A 27,445-nucleotide genomic window follows, 5' to 3' on the forward strand; every position below is an offset into this window, starting at 1 on the left:
TTCAGTTTATTCAGATAGTTCTTCAAACAATATTTACAAACAATCAGGGTTTTTTGTTTATAATATTTGGTCAAATTTTAATTTGTTCTATCAGATTTTAAAATGTAACTAAATATTCATTTTTTTCATTATCTTTTTTCAAGAAATTAAAACTCTTGAAATAAAAATATCACTCAGACAATATCAACAGAATCTGAAAGTTGTTTAATGGAAGCATCCTTAATTAGAACATTTAACTTTTGGTTTACCTCATAGAAACATTTTTAATAAATTTGTAACATCTCTCCATACCACACATAAAACAAATAGCTGAAGCAAAGTCATTCTTTGAATAACAGTTACTATTACTGCCTTAATATCTGTTCAGGAGTTCTGAATTTTATAGAATATTACCAAATAAAACAACTGTCTGGACAAAAAAATACACATTATTTTGATACTGCTTTAACTCTATAGTATTTTTCTAATTCCTATTTCTCTCAGCTGCAGTTCTTTACTTGACTTTCCCCCTTTAAGATGTTTGTTAGAACCCTGAAGTACTCTGAATTCCATCCTATTTGGTTAATGTGACTAAAGAGGCTAATCCTGGGGGATCTTAGTTTTTTTCTAAATTGAAAAAAATTAGTTACTCTACAATAAACTTGGCTGAATCACATTCTCTTTGGATACCTGTACTAGATAATAACATAAATAGTTTGCTAACATAAAAAGGTTATGAAAACACTGAAGATTTGCTGGCTAGCTGTTTAGATGTAGCCAATACAATCTCTTGTTACAAGTGCTTGAGAAAGTCTATCCAGTTGTACGGGATCTTTCTGACGTGGATCTTACAGAAACCAGGAATGGTTGTTGGGCAGAAAGGCTGCTGAAGACCACGGTTAACACACTACAGCTCTGTTGTTTTATGATGATTGTTAGTAAGACATTTTTTAGTTTTGTGGAATGCTGAAAGGGATAATAAAATCTATGCTCACAGCATTAAAAAACTTCTGTTTATGCTGCATTATTTAAATTACTGAAATACCACTAAGCTAATGGCATAAACTAAAGACATTATTCCCTAATATTAACTACAAAATCATTAAAAGAACTACTTAAACTGTAAAATACAAATACAAAGGAAATAATCATGTGAAAAGGGCTCTTGCTGGAAAAAGTTGTTAAATGTGCTTTAATTTCAATATAATGAACTAAAATTGCTTCAAACATAAAACTTTTTTTAAATCTCTACTCAAGGACAAACAAACACTGAAAATATACAAACCGAGTTAAAATATACTTTCCAAGTAAAAATTAGAAAATATTAAAATGAAAGGATTTTGTCACATTAGACACTAAATTTTAAAGTACATAAAGTGTCAAGAATTATAAAGTTACTGGTCTAATGACCAATCCAAGTAAAAAAAAAATCCTACTTTAAGTCAAATGACAAAACACTATTATAAACATTGTATTAATATATCAAAAACAAAAATGTTGTTTTAAAGATTTTACTACTGTCTCTTTCCTTTAATCATATTAAATGCTATATTTACTCTCCTTACTCCATTAGAATAATCCCAAAGAAAATCCTTATATAACTGTAATAGCTGTGATAGCAACATTTCAAAAAATAACCTTCACAATGTTGTTAATATTTCTGATGGCTAGGTGGGTGCTGAAAATAGCCTGGTACAGAGTTCACTAAAATAACTGCATGGAAATTATTCTGGTATTTCAGATGTCAGAAATTGATTTCCTATTGCATTATGTGATACACTGTTGCATTTAAATATTTTATAAAGGGCTTAAAAGGTATATATCTCCTACCACATTTACACATATTTAAAAATGTTAAAATTTAAAAAAACATGTAAGTAAGAAATACTTGGAAAAACTTGTTAAATCTCCTTTATTTCAGTAGACAGAAGGCTATTTTCAATGTCCTGGCTGAAAGGGTTCTTGTTGCCATGACGCTGGAAGAAAAAAAGCATAAAGATTTGAGATAAGTTAATGATGCAGGCAAACAGTACGTAATAGGATAGTGGAAAGAACCGAGCTCAGTTAGAGCCAAACAGATCAGAGGTCAAACTGCACATCTGCCCTTTACTAGCCATGGGATCCCAAAAAAGTTACAGTATTTAAGGCTCTCCATATGTTCATCATTATAGCAGCAACAACAATATATTAATCAAATTAATCAAAAAGGAAAAAGCACAGTCATATACCACTCCCCATCCCCATTCCTACTTCTTTCTCTCCTTCTTTAGTTTTTCTTCAGGTTCTGTTTTAGGTGAAAAATTTCCAGCCCTTTTTAAACTCATTTGCTGGGGCAGGGAGGGAAGGAAAAGATCCACGGATAATTACATCACCATCTAACTTATATGTGAGAAATGCACACAAAGGAAGCACAAGAGGAACTGTCACATGGGAGAACAGAGAGAATTCTGATGTGGCTTGAATACAGAGGTGAAGTGGTGGGAGATGAGGCTGTATGGGCAGGGCTGTGAAAAGCTCTGCATTCCAAGTTAAAGTATTTGAATTTTATCCTATAATTTATAGGGCACCAGTGGCAACTCCAATGGAAAGGTGCTGCTGGGATGAGGTTTCTTAATAAGAAACAGAACTATGTTAACAGGCTGCTTCTTGTCCAATTCAGATACATGAATAAATTAATTCAATTAATTTTTTTCTACTCAGTTTGTAAGAGAATCCAGGATTGAGAAACAACTTTTTAATTTAAAAGAAATTCTCTGCTTAAGATATTATGAGATGATTAACTTTACAGTACATTTTACCTTTGCTGGCAGAATATTTGGGTGTTAATGAATAACTAGTTTTTACAGAATTATTGTTTTTTAATTTTGCTTTAACTCAGTGAATATACACTTCATTTTAATTTAACAAAATCTATATTCTAATCATGATATTTTACAAAAAGAATTGTGTTTAAGAGAAAAAAATTTCAAGTTCTAGTGGCAAACTACCAAGTTGTTCTATCAACATATTTCAATTAACTCCATTCACCTATGCCAAGATACCGTATTAGAATACCAAGAGAAAGGTGGTTTTATCTGATTGAAGTTTCTTCTTCCACCTTGTTTTTTTTTACTCTATTTTTTCTCCATTTACCAAAAAATGTATGTTTATAATAGGAAATCTAGAAAATAAAGAACAATGCTCTCCATATACCCCCAATTTTATCACTCACAGTGAGACAAGTTAAAATGTATTTCATTTCAGTATTTCTGTGCATTTTTTTATTTACATGGGTAAATTTATATGATATAGTTTTAAAAACTGTCATTAAAAATTTTTGTAAACCCTTTAATGGTTGCATCATATTTCATGGTATGGATTAATTATAATTTACTTTATTATTCCCTGAACTTGGATTTTACTGAAGAACATATTAGTGATTATCATCTTTTTTTTCAATCTTTAGCAACTAGATTTCCACTGACAACATAATTCAACTCTGCCTGATATTTAAATGATCCTAAAAATGTGCACAGATAAATATGCTATACATCACTTACTGTACATTCTACGTACATAAATGTACAAAGACAAAAGTGAAAACTCAACGAAGCAAGTATTAAAACTTGTGAAACTCACCATAAGTCCAAGGAACCTCTGGAAGCAAGCCTGAATCAGGAGAGTAAGGGTATGCAGCTGGTGGTACTGGTTGATAGGAAACATACTGTGAAAATACTGGCTGCTGAAAATTGTAAGAAACAGGCATTTGAGATTGAAAATACCCATTCATTGGCATGAAGTAATTTGTTTGTGGTTCCCCAGCAAAGTAACCAAAATATTGAGAGTACAAAAGATCAGAATATGTACTGTGAACAGTGCTTGCAGCTGCAGACAACATCCCAAAAGGACGTGGCTGCCCTTCATAGGATGTTATCCCCTGGTATGTCTGGGTGATGGAACTGCCATCACTGCTGCTGTACTGATAAACAGACCAAGCATAGTAAGGATACGAAGCTCCAAACGAGTGTGCAGAAGAATTATATGTTAGGGTACATGCAGATTGTGGAATTTCATGCCAATATGTGGCAGCATTCTGAGTAGAGACCTTTGAATTTTCATTTTTCTGTTGTTCTACTGTTTGATTCGCATTAAGAGTTACGTTCTTAGGTGTTTCATCAGGTACAGTATTGGGATTCAATGTATCCTTCACATATTTTTCTTTTGACTCAGGCTTTGCAGGTTGTGTTTTATTTATTTGCAGAACAGGAATTTTGTCCTGGATAAGTATGGGTTCTGGAGAACTGGAACATGTAGAACTTTTAATGGATGAATTTAGTATTTCATTATCTTGAAGTTCAAAATCCGTGTCATTCATTTCTAAATTGTCATGGATATCCCTCACAAAACAGAAAATAGGCTTTGAGGACACTGATGCATTAGGCAGAAGAGAAGCATCAGTTCCTGGGTTTATGTCTGGGGGACAAGACTTCTCTGCCTGATCTGGGAAATTCTTAAAAATCTTCTGTGAAGGTATCTCATTGCCTTTTGCAAATGTGCCACCTATATCTTTTTGGTCAGAAACTGCTAAAGGAGAACAATTCTTATCACTTGTTTCAGCAGCCCTAAGATTTACACCTCTTTTCTTCATGCTATTTAAGCTTCCCTGTTGTCCAGTGAAATCTTTTGAAGTAGCAGATGAAGTATTAGTTAAATCTATTTTGCCCTCTGACTTCAACGTGCAAGTGTCTTTTAGGTTCTTTAAAGGTAAAACTGAGCCAGGTAGTGATCGCAGAATTTCAACTTTTTTTGGAGAGACATGGTTTCTTTTCAAATTGTCAGATGAATTTGGTCCTGTTTCATTCTCAGTTTTGGGACAAGATCTTGTATTCCTGTTAAGTGTAACACATACATACAAACAACTTTAAATATACAGAGTCACAAAACTTCAATATAAATACGTATTTGAAATTTTTATTCAGGAGAAGAGTTCTTAAGATTTACATTTTCCTCTCTGTATTGGCACTATACACGGAACACGTTTCCCCAGTTTTATTCCCTTGGTTTGAATTTAGATACTTCTCCTGCTGAAGGTGATATATTCCACATTTCAAATACATTTCCAGTACATTTGAAAATATAGAGTGCTTGCCAATATTGTAATAAATTATTTTATGCTTTGGACATTTCCTGATTTCAATTTTTTTTGCAGTGCTAGTTTCCAATTCATATACCTTCAACCTATTAACAATCTTCTTTACTTGTAAATGGTCATACATAGCTGGTGAAGTCACCAGCTGTGACCTCCCCCCCAAAAAAAGATCATCTTCTGTTATCATGAAATTTTGAGATATTTTGTCTGTTCAAGGTCAAGAATAGAAAAAGCAGACTTCCAAAATTTCTTGCCAATTTAATATCTTTGGCATTTCTACCTCTATTTAGACAGCCTCAATCAGGCTGAAGCAAGCATTCATCATGAAATGTCTGAGCCAGTTAATACAGGTCCCTAAGGTAATTGTATTTTTTGGTGTCTCATCAAATTCTTTGAATTATGTGGAAAAGGACATGTTGAGAAGAAAAAATAAGTAACTACTCTTCCACAGATAAGAGAAATTAATCTTTGGCCGAGAATCTGTATATTCCACTCAAGAAACTAAAAGCCCCTTATGTTACTTAAACCAGGCTCCTTAAAGGGCAATGAAGTGACAACCTACATCATCATCCAACCCCTATAAGACTATGACAGAGTTTCCAGAAAGTACAAACTTGACTTTATTGCATTCCCAACAATGTACCAGTGGTGCCTCAACCTTATAGGTGGACAGGTGCCTCTCTGGTCTGTCCTTTTATGCACTCTCTCAGAGTACATTCTTCCATGAAGATGGCACCCTAGGCTGACCTTATATTAGAATTCATTTTTCTGCTAAGCGAGGCAGTTTGATCCCTTGAGTAGCAAATACTACCTGTACTTAGTTACAAAACTGTGATGATTATACAATTCATTTATGTTATGCTTCTAACAGCCTATTCATCTTTATGCCACTACACAATTATAATTTAGACAGTCATTTGTACCAGGAAAAAGATTCTAGGAATGCAGTAAATAAAATGTATTTGAGAAGCAAAACCAAATAAGGCAGAAATGAGAATGCTTATGTTTTAAACAAAAGTCGTATTACTCATTCTCCTTCACAGAATGGAAAAAAAGATGGTACAAAATGAAGCCTGCCATAAATTAAAAATCTCACAGAGCTGAATGAAACAAGAGATGGTCAACAAGTCCACTGGTGCCACTTCATGTCAAAATGAAAAAAATATAAATAATGTAGTGTGTTTTTAATAAAAGTAATTCAGTTTAAAGAACTGGCTTTTTATTTTGAAATCATGTCCTTCCTATATTACAGTGTTAAAACATTCTTTCATCAAACAGTAGTGTATTTATGTGTGTTTGACTAAGTTCCCACTGAGCAGTATAACTTGGCAATTTATACCTTTGTAGCCAATCTTGAAATGTGACTGGTCTGTAAAATCCACAAGTTCAAGAAACTCAATCTAATCACTTGCCCTATTCTATGCCCTTTTTAGTAAACCAGTCACTAAGCCCCATCAATTCTTTAAATAATATCTGTCAAATATGAATTTTACTTCCTTATTCTGTAAAACATCACTCTTTCCTAAGCGCTGGCTGACTTACTACTTCTAACAGTACTCAGTCTCCTAATCCATTAGATCACTGCAGAAACACAATGCACAGGACATCACCTTTCAGTACTTACAGAATGAAGTTCAAACCCCTTAGGCTTTACCTAAGACACTGCATAATCTGAAACAACCTTATTCACCTTCCTTAGCTTACTCTTGTCCTCTAATTACATGTATAATCCAATAGAGGTACATGAATAAACGTTTTAGTCTTGTTCCTTAATTTGTGCTCAATTTTGTTTAGTTTTTCTTCAGATAGGGCTGATGGCAACTCCTACCTTGGATGCGTGGATGTTGCCTTTTCTCTGTTGATTTCTGTAACATCTTTCATGTTAACCTATGTTTAAAAAATACAAAGAAAATCTACATTATTGATGGTTTAAAGTATAATATAAATATTTATTATTTTATTATCAGACATTCGCAACAGCTTCTTCTGTCATAATTCAAAATGCACTGTCTCAAACTATATTCATTAATGATCCCTTCTTCAAAACTCAGTGGCTCTGCTGGACTTCCTATATTTCATAAATGTTTGGAGAAACTTTCTTAAAAAGCAATTTGCAGTATTATTTTTGCCCACATCTTACAAGTCTATTTAAGGCTGCTCCCTCTTTTGTACTCTTTTGAGTGAATGAGTCACTCAGCCCCATTTTAAGTTAATGCCTGTCAAATAGGGATTTCCCTTTCTTATTCTATAAAATAGCATCTATTCCTAAGCCTGAGATGACTTACTCCTTCCAACTGTACTTCAATGGACACTTCCCTTCAACACGTACAGAACGAAGTCCAAACTCCTCAGGCCTGTGTTTAAGACAGTCTATTATCTGAAACTTCCATGCTTAGCTTACTTCTGTCTACTAAGTTAACTTTTTTGTTCCAGCTTAATTTTAAACTCATTTCTCAAATAATGTAAGTATGCATTGTGTCTTTGCTCATATTATTTCCACAGCTTGGATATCCTCTTCATTTTTAACTTCACCTGATAATGTTTTTCCTTTAAGGCAAAGCTTTGATTTGTGTTCTTCTATATGAAATCAATATATAAACCTCCATTTAAAAAAATTTGTTTTTCTTCTCAATACACCTATTTAGTGTTTAGGAAGTATACTTATAAAGTGGTTGTTTATTAAGCACTTTCCTACAAACACAGGGCAATAAATGATTAGTTTCCTAGTCTCCAGAACTATCTTAACTAACGAATACAATTAAGAGGAAGCTGAGAAAGAATCCTACTTTTCATTTTGCACATAGGTTTCTCTTTCTTCACTCCTGAACTGAGACATTCTTAAAAAGCTGTAAGAGAAGCCTCTGAGGGGACAGTATGGGCAGTCGTGAGTACGTCTCTGGAGCTAGACTGCCTGGCTTTCCTCTGGGCTCTCCCTTCACTAACTCTGTGACTGTGGGAAAGTTATTTAACCTTTCTCTGCCTCAGTCTCCATACTTTTTAATAAGGTAGTAACAGTGCATACACCATAAGCGTTTTGTGAAGAATAAAAATTTGATATTTGTACAAGCCTTAGAACACTGCCAACTATTTAATAAATGTATAAAATTTGTTAAATAAAATGTACTTCTGTAGGACTTCTAACTCCTTCATAATTATTCATTTAAGCTCTACTATTTCTCTGTGTGGCTGATAATGGTCAAGAACACAGACTCCACTGACAATTTTTAATATTCACAACATTAAGTGTAGCCTTGTTATACAGAAGCTACTCAATAAATACACGGTCACTTGCTTAACTCACATTCATAATACTGGACTTGCCCTTAAGACATTATTAAAATTCATATCCTTCTAAGAAATGTTTTCGAAATAAAAGAAGTAATTTGTAAGTTTAAAAGCAGTCATCTGCAAGGTATCTCTCATATATACAATCATTCATATCATTTTATATATAATATGAATTGTTTAATCCAATAGTTCAGTTCGTAAATTCTTTTTACAAGGCACTATTTAAAGCATTGCCAATTTCTACAATTCTGCAAACCATGTACTAGCTTGCTTAAAGGGTAGACTTGTTCTCAAAAAGAATACTTACTTAGGTTTTGTTTTAAAACATTTGTTACCTTTTGTTTTTTAAAACTGGGGACAGTAGTATTTTTCTCTTGTTCCTGAGAGTCCTCCCATTTGTCTACAGTGATAGGTCGCTTTTTAGAGGAATTCGAAACGTTTTTCCTTGTGCATTCTAAAACTGAGGGCACCTTCACACAGGCATTGGACTTGTTGATACACTTCCTAAGTTTTACATGAATATTCATGTTTTCTTTTCTCTTCAGTTGGAAAGTCTTCTTTCTGTTACATAGCATTTGGCATAGGATAAAGGAAATGGTTAATTTAGCATTTTTAGCACATATTATCTTCATACATTCAATAGTTTTCATGACTTTCATAATATGGGCCATTTTCCCTATATCCTTCCGAGGGGCAGCCATTATAGTCTCAAGCAGGGTGGAAAACTGTTTGTAGTTGTATTCTAACTCCGTCATAGTGCTTCCGTAGTTTATGGATGCTATACATGGCACAAAGTCAACGTATGTGGAAACGGAATACTTAGACTTCTCAAGAAGCTTTTTTATTTCTGAAAGTTCTTCAAGTTCTCTTGAGAACAAATGAAACGCATATGAGCAATTAACAGCTTCACTACAGCTGTAGATAATATCCAGATCTTTCTTAAGTTCAGAAATAGCAGTCTCTATCACCTTCCAAAGGCAACCAGTTGAATTATCTTTAAGAAATGAGAAAGAAGCCATTTTTTCTTGGCAGTGAACCAGTTCAGGAAGGAGTGACAAATCAAACCAAAGCATACCTCGAAACCTCTGTTTGTCTAGTTTCTTTGCCATTGAGTTTTTAAGAAAATGAACTGTTTCTGAGAGCATGACAATTTCAATATAGGTTTCAATGGCTGCAGGTTTCAAAATTACAGCCTCATGTCTGTGTTTTTTTGCCACGTCCAAAACGTTTTCTTCCGTGATAAAAATATTATCTATGTTATCTTCTTGCAGTATCTGGAAGTATTTTGTTAAAATTTCTAAGTGGCGGGTACATCTGAAAGTGAGTTGCTGTAATTTTTTAAAGTCTGCAAATTCAGCTTGATCTAATATTTCACTAATACAACAGATATCTGGGTGTGAAAGCAAACTACTGTTAAACCTAGAGTTTTCTATGCTAATTGCTGCTTTGTTTATTAGATCATTTGACTTTCCGGCAGCAATTATGGTGTTTTCCTGAAGTTTAATACTGGAAATCTGTTCACTGCTTAAATCTTTAGATAACGTATCAAAAATCTTCTGCAACCTAGAAAAAGCATGTTGATTCATTCTGAGTAGTATTTCTTTGTTCTTTCCTGAGTATTTTCTGGAGAAAGACTCTCTCTTCTCTTTCCAAACAAGACTTTTTGCAGCATCAAAAAAGATATGTTCCAGACCATAAAGAGATACTTTAATACTTACTGCCTCATTGCTCTTGATAAAATTAACTTTTGAGGAGATCATTTCTATGATAATCCAGAAATGGTCTTGTTTTCCTGGATAGGAATCAATTTGAGAGTCCCCACTCATACTGATCAGCTTTAAAGTGGTTCGTCTTAAGGTTTCTAAGTCTCCTAAACTATCTCCAATGTTAATACCACAGGTAAATGGAACAGAAAGAGAAAAGTCAAAGCAATCAGAACAATGCTTCATTACTGCTTCACACTCATTAACCTGTCGTTTGTATTTTAAGTATGCATAGTATGAATTTTTTCCCTTTTTGGTTTCTTCTAACAGTTCAATTAATTGATCACGATAGTTTTGCAACTCACAGAATGCATTATATTTTAATCTTCCTTGAAAAGCAGGATAGAAATTGGACTGTTGCTGAAATCCATGTGGTCTGCCAAGCAGCTCACTGTACAATGTCTCATCATACCAAAGCAAGCTTCGGAATGTTGGTTCACCTCCTAAGAGCCTTTTTTTGTTTTCAATGAATTGAATCGTTTCCATCACCATCTGGAGTTCTACCAAGGAGTCAACAGCACATGGTTTTAATTTGCGGCTGCAATTACTCCACAGGTTTTGTTCTACCAAAAGGTCTCTTGAAATCAAGACTTGTTCAAATGAACATTCTTGTTTTCTTTCAAAAGCTTCAACAAATAAAGGTAGAATATTTTGACAAACTTTAGTTTCTTCCTGTAGAATCTGCAAAGATGATGCTTCGTCAGCCCTCCTCAAACTCTGAGCTAGCTGAGCTATAAGAGCCGAATGATTAGCTGAGTAATGTTCTTCTTTTAATTCATTCATGTGTGATGCAGGCTTCTTCTGAGGAGCAGAGACTTCGGAAGTGCCAGAGTGGGCATGTACAAGAGGCCTATGGTTCATTCCTATAAGGCCTGGTAAGGAATTACAGGCTATTTCTGAATGCAATACAGAGTCAGACTGAGTGTCACGACTAACTTTAATTCCTTCCTCTCTCTGTCTAAGCTGATTAGAAGCTCTGTTACTCAAAGATACTGCCTCTGTAGTATTTTTAATGCATAAATGAGAATCAATCAAGTTATTTTTAATTGTTTTCTCACTGACGTAGGAGGATTCTTCCAGTACACTATTCTTTTGGTTTTTGCTCTCAGTCTTAATAGTTGATCCTTCAGTCACGTTTTTGTGAACTGAATCTTTTGCTTTTTCTGCTTGTTTCTCTTTCCACATTTTTCTGTCCTGAATGTCTTTTTCTGTGATCCGTTCTTTTGAGGAAGAACCCTTTATATTACCTTTTAGGAGCGGAGAACTATCATTGGAAAATAGTTTTTTCATTATATTTCCCTCAAAACTTTTAACTTCTTCAGTTATTGATGTGAGATCCAATCCAGAATTCTCAATACTATTTGTTCCATTCCCATCTATATGGAAGCAATTACTTGAAGAGCATTGTTCTGTCTCCAGAAGCTCCTCTCCCCCACACCCTTGTTGACAGTGTGGTGCGCTGCTAGACGCTGCTGAAGAATCTACAGCAAAAATGCTCCGTTTATCCAGGTAAGGTTTCGAAGAGTCTCCCTCACTATCTGCCATTAGAGTGGTTGATAACAACTGAGGAGTACTGTTACACTTTTTGCTTGTTACCAGAGTTAGATTTAATGGGTCCACAAGGAAGTTTCCTGTAATAACGCCTGGTTTGGGGCTCTCATTAGGAGCTGTCCATTTTTCTGTAGGAAAATTTACTTCCAGTTTTCTTTTATAACCAGATAAAATAAAGTTATCTGGTTTGTAGATATCAATGTTAAACAAATGCTTCACATTTGACTGTAAGACTGAAATAACTATGTCAGTTTTCACCTCTGTGTGAGCTATACAAGTTACACCATAATTTTTGTGCATGCTAAAACTTACATTGTCTTCTTTCACGCAGCTTAAAGATAACAAATTCCTTTTATTTATAACTTCATTAGCCTCAGAATTCTTTCCTTTTGCTGTATCCTTAATATTACTATGTGCTGAACGGTTCTCAAGCTTTTCACATTTACTAAGGCTAGACAAAAACTCTGTATCAATTTGATTTCCTTTTTCAGTTAGTGTTTCATCTGGGCAGTCTGGGGAAGAGAGACACCCAGTTTTTCCAGAAAAGGGCTGAAGTTCTGAAGATCTAGGATTTCTCATCCTGCTATTGCCATAAGCTGGCTGACTTGTACTCTGGGATGTGGCACACAGGGCTAACTGTGATTCAGGGTACTCTTGATCACAAAATTCTCTCACGTGAATAGTTGTGTGACTTCTGGACACATTTTTCTTAGAAAGGCACTTTGTGATTCTTTCTTTACTTGTTTTATAAGACTTGTGCTTTGATACATGAGTTAAGGATTTATCATCTTCAAATCCCAAAGGTCTTTTCTCACCAGGCTTGTCATATTTTCTTTTTGACAAAAAATGCTTTGTGGAGTAATATCTTCTTTCAGACACAGAACTATAACCTTGAAGGTCACAACTTTCCCAGAAATTATTGCATATTATTGCATATGCTTTTGGTAAAGGGCCCTTTCTTTTTTCTCCCATTTTAGCTATAAGCTGCAAAGACGTGTGAACTCTTCTATGAGCTTTTTTTAAGTGAAGAACAGCTCTGTCAAGTCTTCTGGAAAGACGTTTGCTTTTGCATAAAGATGCTTCACTATTTAGAATATCCAGGACACTCCTAATGTGCTTTTCTGACTGTGAAAAGGTTTTAATTCGTCCTTGGGATAGAGAAGAAAAACATTCAGATGAGTCCTGACTGGTTAGCCTCCTCTTCTTCCCATAAATCTCATGATGTCTGAAGTCTTTATCTGGTAAATTCTGGTCCCTAAAAGGTATATGTGGCTTTCTTTTGCTAATTCCTGATTCTGTGTCCTTTTTAATTCTAGTATCATTAAAACTGGTTTTTGACTTTGTAAAGGAACATCTGCTTTCATTGTTTACTGCTGTGGCATTAGAAAGTTCAGTAAGCAAAGGCCTGCTGTTCTGTTTTTCATATATGTGACTCATGTGTGTATGATGACTCAAGTCAAAAGAAGGAGGGATTTCAGATTTACTCACTAGTCCTGATTCTTGCCTTATATTACCAAATTCACCTTCACATGGATGATCTGAATTTTCACCAGGACACTGGGAATGAATTTCAAATTCCGGAACTTTCCCCTGCTTCTCATTTATTTCTGATTTTGTAGCTTCAGTTATATCTTTGCAGAAATTATCTTTCAATGCAAGGGATTCAACAGTGGGACTGAATTCTTGCATAAATATATTAGTAATCCTAACTTGTAGATCTGGAAGTAAAACTGGGTTGAAGAGCTCTGCTTTTTTTTTTTCTGTAGAGGAATAAAAACAACTACTTTCCTCAGAACAATGCTGATCATCATTCTCCCTTGTGATACTTTTCAAAACTCCCATCTTCCCATTATTGCTTCCTAACAGACCTTCCCAATCGATACGAGACTTCAGAGCCTCGTATGAGGCCCCAGATTCTTCATAGAGTACATTTCCACGGCTACAAGTATCCTGTTGAAATAGAAAAGCATCATTACTCTGCTTTGATCCTACTTCAATCTCATTATCCACTTTGCAACTTTGAAGAACTGAGTGGTCACTTACTGAATGATGAAATGAATTGTGTAATGCATCGTTATCCGTATCTGTTTCACAGTCAGAAACCCTATGTTTTACTAACAAACCCAAATCTGGACTCTCAGAGGAACAAGTTTCTTTAAACTGGTATCTCTGGAGATCTTCATGATTTGTGCTTCTTGTAGGCATGGTAGCATCAGCTATCTGTACGGTGGCATCTGAGGCTACCTGCTCTGAAGAAGCTGCAGTTTTGGGAAATGTTGTGGAAACCAAATGCTCTACAGTCCTGCCAGTACTTTGAATATCTTTTTCTTTTATGGCAGTAACAGTATCTTCACTTCCTAATAATGCAGATTCTGTTGATACATATTTTTTTCCCCATGTCAAATTCAATGCAGTAGAAAAGTCTTCAGAACTCAGAATCTCTATGCTACCATAATTTTTATTCTCCCTCCTTTCATCTATACTGATGAAACTTTTGTTCGGATGAAAACGCTGCTTCTCTTCTCCATATATATCCCCTATGTTGTTTTCTTTAGACGAAGCAATGTCTTCCACTTCAGCCTCATTCTGGTTTTCTTTCTCATTATCTCTTCGTTCTCTGAAATCAATATTCAGGTGCACATCACTGTTCAACTGTGCATTACAGAACTGAGTATGATCTTGACCTTTATCATCAATTTGAGGAGTTTCTTTGTAGTCTCTTTGAATGTTCTCTAATGACACTAGATCATTTTCATTTCTCCTTTGAACATACATATGTTCTCTAGCCATGTGGCAATTTGCATTATTATGAGCTATTTTAATGTCATGAGATGAAATAACAGGTGGCAGTTTATTGGCCTGGGGAATGTCTTTTGCTTCCTGGAAAGCATCAGTCATAATGCTGACACAGTTTTGATTTGTTTTTTCTAGTTTCAGTTCCATTAGTTTCTGAGAAATGGCAAAACTTGTATGAATGTTATCATCGTACTCGAAAGAGTATTGACGATACTTCCGTGGACGGCTCTCCACTCTTGTAGTAAGATTATTTTGTATTTCCAGTGTTAGACGATCTAGTTCATACTTATCCTCTGTGGCAGATGTGGAAGATTTTGGTATTTCTAACCCTTCAGTAATTAACATTTGATCACAATTTTCCCCCAAATAATCAAGACTCTCATCCTCTTTGTAGTCTTGGTGCCAAGAAATGTAATTATCTACTGGACTGATTTTTCTTTTATTAGTAAAAGAATTATCATTTTCTTTCCATAAATTTTGCTTTTCTCCATGTTTGGAATTGTCTTCTGTCCCAGTGAAGTTTCTCATCTTTCCAGTATTTTGAATGTACTCATGTATGCTTTCTTTGCTTTGCAGTGAAAAAACTGTAGACATTTGTTGACTAGTCTGATGTACAGTTTTAAAATTAGAAGACTGTGATTCTGGAGAGATGTGACTATTGTACCCTTCTGAACAACTATTCACTGATTCGTAAGACTCAAGTGGCTCATAATTTTGTTCAATTGGAAGTGGGATGTTGCTTCTCTGTTGGGATCTCTGTGCTTTTTCCTCACTGTGTTTTGCAGTTTCAACTTCTGAAACTACATTTGACACATATGCTGGGAAGGAAAAATTATCCTGGATCTTATGTTGTCCTGCAATGGTCATTTTATTGGGAGTTGTATAATCATAGGTCTCAGAGCCCATGTTGTGAGCCTGGGCTTGTGAATTATCAAAAGAAATTTTGAAGCCAGGGGAGTCCATGTAATTAGTAAGAATAGTTTGATCACCAGGCATGACTTCAAATGAAGAGGCAGAATTAGTTGGGATAGATGATAGGTTTATTTCTGAGTTAGCAAAATCTAAACTCTTCTCAAGTGGTAAAATCTCATTTAAATCTGTAATAGCATTATGTTTTCCCATGCTTTCTTCTCTCTTCATCAGCCTTGGGTCTTTGATGAGTTTTGATGTAATAACTGTGCTTGAGCCAATATTGTTATGAAGGGGAAAAGCAGCAGCAAGATCACTTAAAACATCTTTAAGATGTGTCAAATTTAAGAGGTCCCCATTATTAACACTTTCTCTGGTATCACCGGGAATAAATGAAAAACCCGAATCATATGCATGTACTTGAGAAGTGTCTCTATGTTCTCCTAAGTTGTGCTCCATCTGTCCACTGTATGTTTCAAGTACAGAAATGTTTTCATTTTGCACATTTCCATAGGAATTAGAAATATTTGAGTTGGAAGGATTTATCTCTGAATTTAGTGCATTGCACGAACAGTTTTCCTGAACAAATGGATCTACAGGTTTCCTGAAATGCTCAAAGATGACAGTAGCATCTTTTCCTTTCCCAATTCTTTTGGCCACTGTACAGTTATTCAGAGAGCATGTTCTTTCTGTGGAAATAAGAAGAAAATAAGGAAAAACAAGAAGAAAAACTGTTTCTACAGGCAACTCTATTAATGTAAGTAAACTATGTCATGAGTGGTTTTAACTGAAAGTTCATCAAATAACCTAATGATGATTAAAGTATGTTCCCAGCAGAGAAAGCAAGGAGAGAAGAGGATGACTAATCAACTAATAAAGTATAAATAATGTAGCATGAAGCTCTGTCCTACAGCCCCTTTACTAAAAAAAAGTATCTGCCAGAAAAATTGAATTCTGACAAATACTAAGAAATAGAACATTTAAATATGAGTAAAAACATGTTGCTCACAGACTAGGTATTTCTTATATCTAATTTAGATATTTAATAACAGAATCTACATATTATTTAATATTTAATAACAGAATCTACATATTATTAGATAGAACTGTCTAATTACATAACCTGATACAACCACTTTTGAAAACTATTTGACACTGTCTTTAGATTAAGCCACATTCCTGATGTCAATTTATACTCTATAGAAAAATGCTTGCATATATGTGCTGAGACACTTATATGAATGTTTGGAATATGAGGAAAACTATAAAATGTGCAAATTTCCCCATAGGAATAGTGTATAGTCACAAAATTGAATAGTGTGTTTTGAGTGTATATATGCATATATATAAATGAAAATGAAGAAACTACAGTTACATATATCAACATGGAAGAATCACACAAACATAAAACTGAGCAAAAGAAGTCACAAAAATGGCTGCAGTGTAATTCTAGATATAGAAACTCAAAAACAAGTAAGCACGTTATTTTGCTTAGTGATTCATTAATGTATTGGCAAATAATATTCAGAAGTTGTAAGATTAGCACAAATGCTACTGAAGTAGAAAAATACATGTATCTTACCAGCCCTCTTAGGAAATCCTGTTGAGAGGAATCTCAAAGATGTCATAATGTGTCCATTATCTACTTTCTGACCAATAAATTTTACTGTTACTACTGCATATGGAAGGCACTGCCTAGGTTTTTCTACTGGCTTTGAAAGAATATTGTATTCATAGAAGTATACCTAAAAGATAAAGAAGAAAAAGAGTATTTTTATGCTGATAAATTTCTGCAGACTTAAATAAGCTCATATTTTAAAAAATCTATATAACCACATGCTGTTATTCATTCTTCAGTTTCCATACATCCCCCTCTCTCCACTCCCTTCAACTTAGTTTTCTTGAAGATGAAATTTTTTCCCTTCAACATATTTTTTCCTTGATAGGCTTTCAATATCAGCAGAAGCAGACACAATCTGTTTTTAAATAAAAAATTATTTTTCCATTATAACTTCAATATTTTGCATATGCTGAAAACAAAATAGTATATTTTGATTTGGAGGAAAAGTTAATTAGGAAAATAACAATAGCTTAATACATTTTACATGCGGGAGCACATATATATTCTAAAATATTTATCTTTAGTTAATCATATATATGATTATATATAATATGTATTATATAATTTAATCTTCTAAGGAAAATTAAAGGTCTTCTAAGTGTTACAGTAACATGACAGAAATTTACTGTTTAATAATTAGTCTATTATGTAATGACTAACACATAATCCTTTCCTCCTTTTGCAAAGTGCAAAATAGCAATAACATTATTTCAAAGCAGCCTTGTTTGTTTTGCAAGTTAGGAATTAATTCATGGAACGTCTAAATAAAAGCAGCCACTGTACTTTGAACAAAGTTAAATGTAAACTTAGAACCTCTTTATTAATGTTCCCAGATCACAAATATTAAAACAGCTTTTACTATTTATTTATTTAGGTCATATTATATTGAATGAAGTGAGAGAGTTCCCCTTAATATTTTGGGCAGTTGTTTTAAGTCTTGTATCATACAATGTGAAGCACGTGACTTTCCAGAAGTCAAATGAACCAAAAAGTTAACATACTGCTGAATTGTAGGCTTGTAGTTCAATAGTATCTTTCAGAGAAGGTATACTTCTCGACATATGGCAATCAAAGTTAGGAGAAGGATCCAAAGAAACTTTGTTTTTATCCACTGAAGGCTGGATTTTCTTCACTTTCCCAAAGAGAACCTGGGGGGGAAGAAAGTAAAAAGAAGGTCCATAAAAATACATCAAAACATTTAAAACTCTCATACTAGAAAAGTAAGGCTAACTTCTCAAGGAAAGAAATTCTGAGAGATAATCCATGTTCCAGATGAATGGAATGACTTATTGTAATTATGTCATTTCCTCCTGAAATTAAATGCTAATAAGACTATAATAATTCAAATAAAAATTTCACAGAATCCACTTGTAGAAATGAGTTTTAGTTTATGAAATTCTCTGGAAGACTAAACAATCAGACAGCCTAGAAAATTTTGGAAAAGAATTTAAAAAAAAATTTAGGCCAGAGATAGAGAGTGATGGAACGGGACAGGTGATTTACACTTCTAGATAATAAATACTTTTTAAAAGAATGATACTACCACAAAAAAGGCAGAAAGGGGAAAATACTGTATAAAATAAAAAGTCCAGATAAGTCCAAGAATCTATAAAAATTCAGTATAATATTAAAAGCATCATTTGAAATAAATGAAGCAAAAACAGACTATTCAATAAATGGTGTGGAACTGACAAAAATTGTTTTTTTAAAAAATTTGGTTTAATCAATAAGCCAAAATACCAAACAAGTTAAATATTTAAGCAATGCAAACATTATAGAAAAAATATAAGCAAAGATGTATCTAATCTCAAAGTGAGAATTCTTTTCTAAAATGAACCAGAAACAGTCTTCACTGTACAATATTCCAACACTTTTGTACAACAAAAACAAATGAGTATAAAATTTTTAAAAAACCATGAACTTAAGTGTTAAAAGATAAGGTGGAAAAAAGTGCAATTAATATGAAAACAAGTACAAATTTTAAGTCAGCAATTCTATTAACTTTTATTTTTTAATATGCTAACAATTCATTCAAAATTAAAAAAATACTAAATGTAATGTGGTAATCTATAACTTGGATACTGCATGAGAAAAAACATTAGTGGAAAAACTGGCAAAAGTATAATCTGTAGTAAATAGTACTATACCAATGTTACTTTCTTTTCATTTTATTTAATTATTTTTTAATTGAAATACAATTCACATAACACATTGTTAGTTTCTTAGTTTTAACAGAGGTGCCATAATTATGTGTAATGTTAATGTTAGGGGAAGCTGGGTAAATTGTATCCAGGAACTTTCTGTACTATGTTTATAATTTTTCTGTAAATTTAAATTTATTCCAAAATAAAGTTTATTTAAAAAAAAGAAAACATTAAGCGAGAAAACATTACACAGAGAAAAGCCTAGCTCTTGACTGAATTGATAATGCTTATGAATCAACTAAAAAAAGGAAAAAAACCAAGAATCTAGCAAAGTATATTACCGGGTAACTCAGTAACTCACTAAATACTGTCAATGAATATATGCAGAATGTTACACTCAGCAATAACTAAGGAAAATAAAAAAATACTGAACCAGCAATGAGAAACTATCACATATTAGAGACAGGCAAAGTTTTTTTTAAAGTATAATATACAGAGTTAGTGAAGAAGAAGAGTTAGTGAAATAATAGACTTTTCCATATGCTCTGGACAGGCATGTCAATTAGCATAACCTTTTTTAGGACAACTAGGCATTACATATCAAAAGCTGTAGAAGTGTACACATACCTTTGACTCCTAATCTGACACTTAGGAATTAACCAATTAATTCTTAGCACATAATCACAGGTGTATGCAAAATGTATCTACATTGATAATCAAAGTAGTATTTAAAAGTACAAAAATAAAAGACCCAATGACTTATATTCCAACACTGAACAATTTGTTACACAAATTTATGGTAGAGTTGTATAGTGGAATACTATGCAGTCATTTAAAAGGATATTACAGAAGAAATATTTATTTAATGGCATGGAAAATGTTGATTTTACAATCAATGAAAAATGGAAGTTATATAACATATAAAGTAAGAATATATTTTAATGATAATTAAACATGCATATTCCATATATATGAATAGAAGTCTGAGTACAGATATATAAAAAAATTAACTGTCACTATTAATGAGCTTTTTGGAGCTTCTAAGCATGTTGCAAATTTTCTAAAATCAGTATGTATTATTTTTTCATATAAAAATACAAATGAAATATGTATTATGAATTTGATATCTGAGGTCCTAAAATAAAATTATAACCATTTGTTTTATGTGGACATACATATCTTAAATCACACAACTGAGGATCCTGCCTATCTACTGCAATTTTAGTACTTCTGGCAAAGCTTTAATTAACCCAAAGTATATATTAACCAATCCGTCTGCTGATGCTTATGATTTGACTATAACTTTTCTTTTCAATTCTGAGTAATTTCAGACTACTGAAATTATTATAACCAATAATTTGGTTATAATAATTATTATAACCAATAATTTGGGGGAAAGGCACTTAAAATGCTCTTGTATTAAATACAGTCTGGACAAAAGAAAGAAAGATAAGAGGGTCAACTAGGACAGAAAAATTTACATTGGGAAACCAAGATGTTAAAGGCTGTCTTTGCTTATTTGGAGATTTTTATGCTGCACACCCAGCTAATGTAAAAAATAGGGGAAAATCTCAAATAATGATGATGATGACAGTAATAAATACAATTATTATTTATTTTAGACAATGCAACTTAAAACATTAATAATTCATATAAAAGTAAAATGTGTTTAGGTCAATTTAAAGCACCTGAATATAGTATTTAATGTGTTTTATGCTACGTACCTTAAAAATTATAATACTTTCCACAGTAATGCTTGTACTATGAGCATAATTCAAGGCAATATCAACATGTCTAAATGTATAAATTCCAAGAAGAGGATTTCCTAGTATCTTCATTGCAGATGCTTTGGTACTTATCCCATTCTGATAGATCTCAGCTACATCACTCTGAGGAAGTGCTAAAAAGCAGAAATGTTCTTCAAGTTCTCTGCCATGTCTTCCACTCTCACGCATCTCTGACCTAAAGCACAACAAACACTGTGTAGTTAAGTGAGGCTATCAACAGAATTTTCAAGGAGAAGACTGCTACAGTTAGAACACAAGGTAATTACTGGTAACATTCAGAGGTGTCCCTATCCTACGGTAACACGTTAGGCTGAAAATCATCTAAGAAAAGAATTCAAGTAGTTCAATAACTACTTGTCTAAGATTACGGTCTACAATCCAGATAGGCCAACGGAAATAAGGACTAACATTTCCTGAATGCTAATGTCCCCAGCACTGTTAAGACTTACCCTTTATGTGCATTTTGTTACTCTGTTCTCAAATCCCCAAGAACTGAGTTACTGCTGTTGTTGTTATTTATTATTACTGTAGTTATTACGCATATTTAAAAAATTACGAATATGAGGTTCAGAGGGTTAAAACTTGCCAAGTAGTAAAGTGACAGAGTTGGAAATAGATATGCCAGTTCGTGTCCATTAAGTTCCAGGTTCAAGTTCTTATTTGTGTTATAGAGGGAAGGACATGCATTTCTTATATACATCTATCTAGAGAGAGACATTCACATATATACTTCTATATGGTCAATTATTAGGGTCATTCTCCATTCTCCAGGGAACTAGATAACAATTGGGAGAAATAGGCTATGATTTGATTACAGATTCCTACCTTAGCAGTAAGGAAATTATGAATCATCCTCAGAGAAGATTATAATCTAAAGTACAGATACTCCTGAAATCTTGACTACATTCCACAACAAGAACCACTGAAATATATAAAACCTATGCCCTCCACCCCCAACTTGGTGGATTAGGTAGGGAGTTCTGCATAGCTTGCTCAGGAATAGCAGCAGCCGCAACTGCCACACCAGGGGGTATGACAGAGAGGGTCCATCAGTAGAGAGCAGTGTGATTCCAAAAGATTGCCAGCAATGGAGAAGTACAGAGTATCAACAGTAAAGTGTATACCACAGAAGGAAACTGTTCTTAAAAACCACATGCTACCAATATTTGCTATTTCCTGGAGCACCACAGAATCTATATAAAGTATTCTATGCACATTAGTGTAATAATATTTGTTTGCAAGAATAATTCACCTTTAACAGTAGACAGGACCATGGCAACAATGAAAAGCAAGCCTAACTAACGAGATGGTCCCACTTCTTTCTCAGTTCCCAGAAATGTCAGCCTTAACTTTCAACTCCACGGTCATCATTTTCTACTCTTGCTTTCAGCTTGCTGTTGGACTCTGTGAACCACTAAGATCTCTATGTCGATGGTTATGGTTTAATTCTCAGAGAAGAATTATGATACTTTTTTTTTCAGTTTTCCTAATTTCTTAATTGGTTTTTCATAGGATCTGGGACAATGTTAACTTTCTGAGAAATGCCTGGAATAACACCTATTAACAATAGCACAAAGGTAAGGAGGGTGGGAGAAAATCAAATATTTGTTGTAAGGTTCTCATACCACATGTGAATCACATTATGTGAAGGTGTGTTGTGACAAATTAAAGATGTATAAGGCAGACTTCATTTTATTGTGCTTCACTGTACTGAGCTTCACAGATACTACATTTTTTATGAATTGAAGGTTTGTGGCAACCTTGTGTCAAGCAAGTCTATCAGCACCATTTTTTCAACAGCATTTGTTTACTTTGTGTCCTTGTGTCAAATCTGGGTAATTCTCACAATATTTCAAACTTTTTCACCATTATTATACTTGTTATGATGACCTGTTTAATAAATGTGCTGATGTATGCTTCTGAAAAGTTCACCAAGATAAAAAAATTACAAGGGAGTGTCCAAAACTGGCTACATTAATGTGTAAAACTTACAAATCAAATCTCATACTTAGCTTTTTACTATTACAAAAGGCTATGAGATGGCAACAAAATAATGAATAAAACATCTCTGTACTTATTTTCTTAGTAATACTTATCAAATCTCAAACGGTAGAAATAACAAATCTGAAGAAGACCGCATAGCAAAAATACACAAACAAAAATCTCAAACTCGTTTAGGTCACAGACACTTACCTCTTAGAAGTAAAATTTTTTTCCAGCTCCTCATTGTGAACCAACTTTGTATCCCCAAATTGCCATGAAGACTGAAGATCACAGCTCACATCAAGCCGGCACTGGTTAAGAGTATCATGTATGAAACTATACTCTCTGGTATTGGTGCAACAAGGTGACAAGTAAACTAAAAATAAAGAAAAGGGCAACTGGTTATTTGTGTTTAAAATGACATCACTGTACATTTGTACAATGACAACTGTATATCTGTATAAGACAGAAAATAACCAAGTATTTGAATTTTCATTAACATCTGGAGATAGTTATATTTAAGGTTCTATAACAGTAATAAAGGCTTCTTATATTCGGTATAAATGAAAATATGAACCTTGTTTTTCTCCATATACCTATTGAGAGCTCTTAGAAGTTGACAGATAGACTACACAGTACGAGAACTCAGGTGACTCATTTTCAGCTTAAGATGTACATTGACTCTATAACACGCAATGTTACACAAACCTGGTAGCTACTGTTATTGAATAAATATTTCTTCTATTTCTATATAATAAAGAAAAAGCTTGAAATATTGTGAGAATTACCAAAATGTGACACAGAGACACAAAGGGAGCACATGCTGTTGGAAAGCTGGCACCAATAAACTTGCTTAACACAGGGTTGCCACAAAACCTTCAGTTTGTTATTAAAAAAAAAACGCATTATCTGTGAACTGCAATAAAAACGTATGCCTGTAGTTATAAGGCTATTTAAATGATTTATTTAGTCTTGTGTGAGTTTTGGTAATGTGTACTTTTTAACAAATTGGTCCATTTCACCTAAGTTGTAAAGGTCATGTATATACATGTGTTATGCTTCCAATGCAGTATTGTGTGTCAGTAGTGATACCCCATTTCATTCCTGATAGCTGTAAGTTGTGCCTTTTATTTTTTTTAAGTCTTATTAAAAACAGTCTTACTAAAGGCTTATCAATTTTTAAGAATCTTTTTCAAGCAGTTTTTTTAGTTTCATTGATTTTTCCTTTCTTCGGCTTGTTTTAGGCTTAACTTATTGTTCTTTTTCTAGTTTCTTAACCTAGAGGCTTAGATTACTGATTTGAAACCCTATTTTCTAATGTAAGTATTTAGTGCGATAAATTCGTCAGCAATGATTTAGCTGTTTCCCTCAAATTTTGACGTTACATTTTCCTTTTCATTCATTTCAATGTATTTTTAAATTTCCTCTGAAATCTCATGAATATTTACAAATGCACTGTTTACCTTCCATGTGTTCAGAGATTTAACTATTACTTTCTATTATTAATGTCTAGTTTGCATATGGTCGGAGAACACATTTTATATGACTTCAATTCTTTTAAATAAGATCCCTTTGGTTGACAGCAGTAAGTTCTTCTACAGCTTTGCAGATTTTGTGTCTAGGTAGTTCTATCAATTGTTGACAGAGGTGTGTTGAAGTCACCAACTACCATTCCAGATTTGTCCGTTTTTCCTTTCAGTGCTATCAATTTTGCTTCATGTATTCTGAAGCTCTGTTGTTTGGGGACACACGTTTAGGACTGCTATGTCTTACTGGTAGATTTATGTAATACACCTCCTTTGTTTCTGGTAATTTTCTTTCCTCTGAAGTCTACTGTATTTGCTCTTAATACAGCCACTCCGCTTTATTTTGTGCATGGCCTACATTTCTCTATATGCTTACCTTCAACCAACCTATATCACTATATTTAAAGTGAATTTATTGACAGTATAAGAGTTAGGTCATGTTTTTTTTTTAATCCATTGTGTAAACCTCTGTCTTTTAACTGGTATGTTGAGGTGACTTATGCTTAATATAATTGATATATTAGGGCTTCAGCTTGCCATTTAGCTGTTTATTTTTCCCTCAGTTGTTCAATTCTCTATTTCACTTTTCCTGCCTTCCTGTGGGTTACCTGAGCATTTAAAAAATTCCATTTTGGTTTATCTATAGTGTTTTTTTATAAAAAACTTCTAATTTTGAGATAAATGTACAGTCATATGCAGTTGTTATATATAATAGAGAGATCCTATATCCCATTCACCCAGTTCCCATAGTGGTAACATCTCACCTTATAATTACCTTAAATACATCCTCTATATAACAGTGAGAATCACATTGAAGAATAATTTTTGTTGCAACTGTCAAACATAATTACAGAACTCAAGAGGAAATCTGTCTATTATACTTCCCTATGTTTTTACCCTTTCCTTTGTTCTTCCTTCATTCCTAATATTCCGAGCTTATTTTGTCATTTTCTATTTGGAAAACTTTGTTTAGACATTCTAAATTAAGATCTACTGATGAAAAATTCTTAGTCTTACTTCATCTGAGAATGTCTATTTCACATCTATTCCTAAAGCATACTTTTTCTGGGGACAGTTCTTTTCTTTCTGCACTTAGAAAAAAAAGTGCCACTTCCTCTGGGCTCCATGGTTTCTAACAAGAAATTTTCCATCATTAAATTTTTCCCCTAGAGAGAACATTTAGTTTCTTTCAAGATTTTTTCTGTTCTTAGTTTTCAGAAGTTTGACTATGATGTGCCTTGCCATATACTTCTTTGGGTTTATCTTATTTAGGGTTTATTCAACCTTTTGACTGTACATATTTATGCCTTTTGCCAAATTTGGGGAATTTTCAGCCAGTATTCCTTCAAATACTCTTTCAACTCTATGCTCTCTTCTACTCCTGAGAGTCTGAGGACAAGGATGTTAGATCTTTGATTATTGTTCCACAGGTCCCTGAGGCTCTGTTAATGTTATGTTTTCTCTGTTGTTTAGGCTGGGTAATTTCTATTGTTATATCTTCAAATTCACCACTTTTTCCCAAAGTCTTCTCAATTCTTCTCTGGAAACCATCCAATTAGTTTTAATTTCAATTATTGTATTTTTCAGTTCCAAAACTTCTATTTACTTAGCTCTTTATTACATTTTCCATTTCTTTGTTGAGAATTTCTATTTTTCTATGTTTCAGGAGTGTTTATAATTGCTTATTGAAACACCATTACAATGGCTAGCCTTGTCAGATAATTCCAACATCTATTTCATCATGGTGTTGGCATCCATTGATTTACCTTTTCTCACTTGAGTTGAGATTTTCCTAGTTGGTGGTAACTTATGAATGATTTTTTTTATACCTTGGTCATTTGGGTTACTCATCATATTTGACCTTGTGTTTTAATAAGCCTCTACTAAGACTAAGCCAGCAAGGGAAACTGCCAGCAAGAAAAGGGGCGGAGGAACACTGACTCTTTAACACTAGGCAGGGTTGAAATCATGGCTCTCTACAGGGTCTTCACTGACACCCTGGGTGGGGAGGCTGTCTTGTTACAATGGGAAAGGGTTAGAAGTCTATGCTCCTTACTCAGCCTCCACTGACACTGCAGGAGGGTGACAGATACCTTTGTTACTGGTGTGTGTGACACAAGTCTATGCTCCCCACTTGGTCTTCACTTAACTCTACTCTCACTAAGAAGGGGCGACTCATCACCACAGGGCAGGAGTGGAAATCCACTGACACTATGGTGGCCAGGGATAGCAGGGAGGGGAACTTATTATGACGTTCCATGAAGGGGAGAGGCACAGGTGGAAGTCTAGGCCCTCCACTTACCCTCTGCTGACAAAGATGTAGGGGTTATCCCATTTTCCCCCCTGGTGTTTTGCAGGAGTAGGGTGTTCATTGTCAAATAGCTTTCTGTCTTTCTAGGACACCCCTTTCCCAGTCCTTGACAAGGCAGAACAGACTCTTAGGGCTTTTTGTGTCTGTACAAGTTGGCATTCCTGTGTTGTGGGCACCCAATCTGAGACATGGGAGAAACAAAAAGAAAATCCAGAGACCTTAATGCTGTCATTCCTTGACTCCCAGGGCCACTCACTGGTCTAGCTTCTTCTCTCCACCTTTTCAAAGTCTTCTTATGTTTGTTTTATATGGATGATGTCCAATGTTTTTAGGTGTACTTAGTGGGAGTGATATGAGACACGTCTGTTTTATTTTGGGTGGAACTAAAAGTACGTGTGTATTTAAGGAATTAAAGGCTGACTTTTTTATTTAGAACCAAAACAGAAGATGAACGTAAACTAAGAATCAGAGAAATGCAGTAACAGTTATGAAATAATCTCATCTTCCATAGAAACACTACCTTTCCCAGCTGTCCTTCTGATCTTGGGAATGGTGAATTTTTTCAAAGGACTGACTTCTACACTAGTAGTAAATAAAGGTTCACTGGTTGAGTTCATCTTCCATACTGTCTTGTGTTCAGCAGTCTCTTTCATTTCCAT

At 33.9% G+C, this 27,445-nt stretch overlaps 1 protein-coding gene across 1 annotated transcript; it reads right to left on the minus strand.

Annotated features, from left to right (window-relative positions):
• On the minus strand, positions 1-27,445 carry TEX15 (testis expressed 15, meiosis and synapsis associated). The gene is made up of 10 exons (XM_045515429.2): positions 27,307-27,445; positions 23,160-23,325; positions 20,904-21,141; positions 18,037-18,183; positions 16,997-17,159; positions 8,731-16,103; positions 6,936-6,994; positions 3,969-4,847; positions 3,598-3,663; positions 1-1,955 (listed from the first exon to the last, which is right to left on the minus strand). Exons 1-9 carry the CDS (start codon positions 27,443-27,445, stop codon positions 3,633-3,635), a joined length of 9,195 nt encoding a protein of 3,064 aa, XP_045371385.2. The 3' UTR covers positions 1-1,955; positions 3,598-3,632.

The sequence above is a fragment of the Camelus bactrianus genome, chromosome 26 (genome assembly GCF_048773025.1).
Source record: "Camelus bactrianus isolate YW-2024 breed Bactrian camel chromosome 26, ASM4877302v1, whole genome shotgun sequence".
Taxonomy (NCBI): domain Eukaryota; kingdom Metazoa; phylum Chordata; class Mammalia; order Artiodactyla; family Camelidae; genus Camelus; species Camelus bactrianus.

Excerpts from the sequence above, each read along its gene's own strand:
- TEX15 (XM_045515429.2), bottom strand. The coding sequence starts at position 27,445 with ATGGAAATGAAAGAGACTGCTGAACACAAGACAGTATGGAAGATGAAC. Across the intron at positions 21,142-23,159 it reads AAAAATTTTACTTCTAAGAG|GTCAGAGATGCGTGAGAGTG; the intron begins GTAAGTGTCTGT and ends GTTGTGCTTTAG. Across the intron at positions 4,848-6,935 it reads GCAACATCCACGCATCCAAG|GAATACAAGATCTTGTCCCA; the intron begins GTAGGAGTTGCC and ends TACACTTAACAG.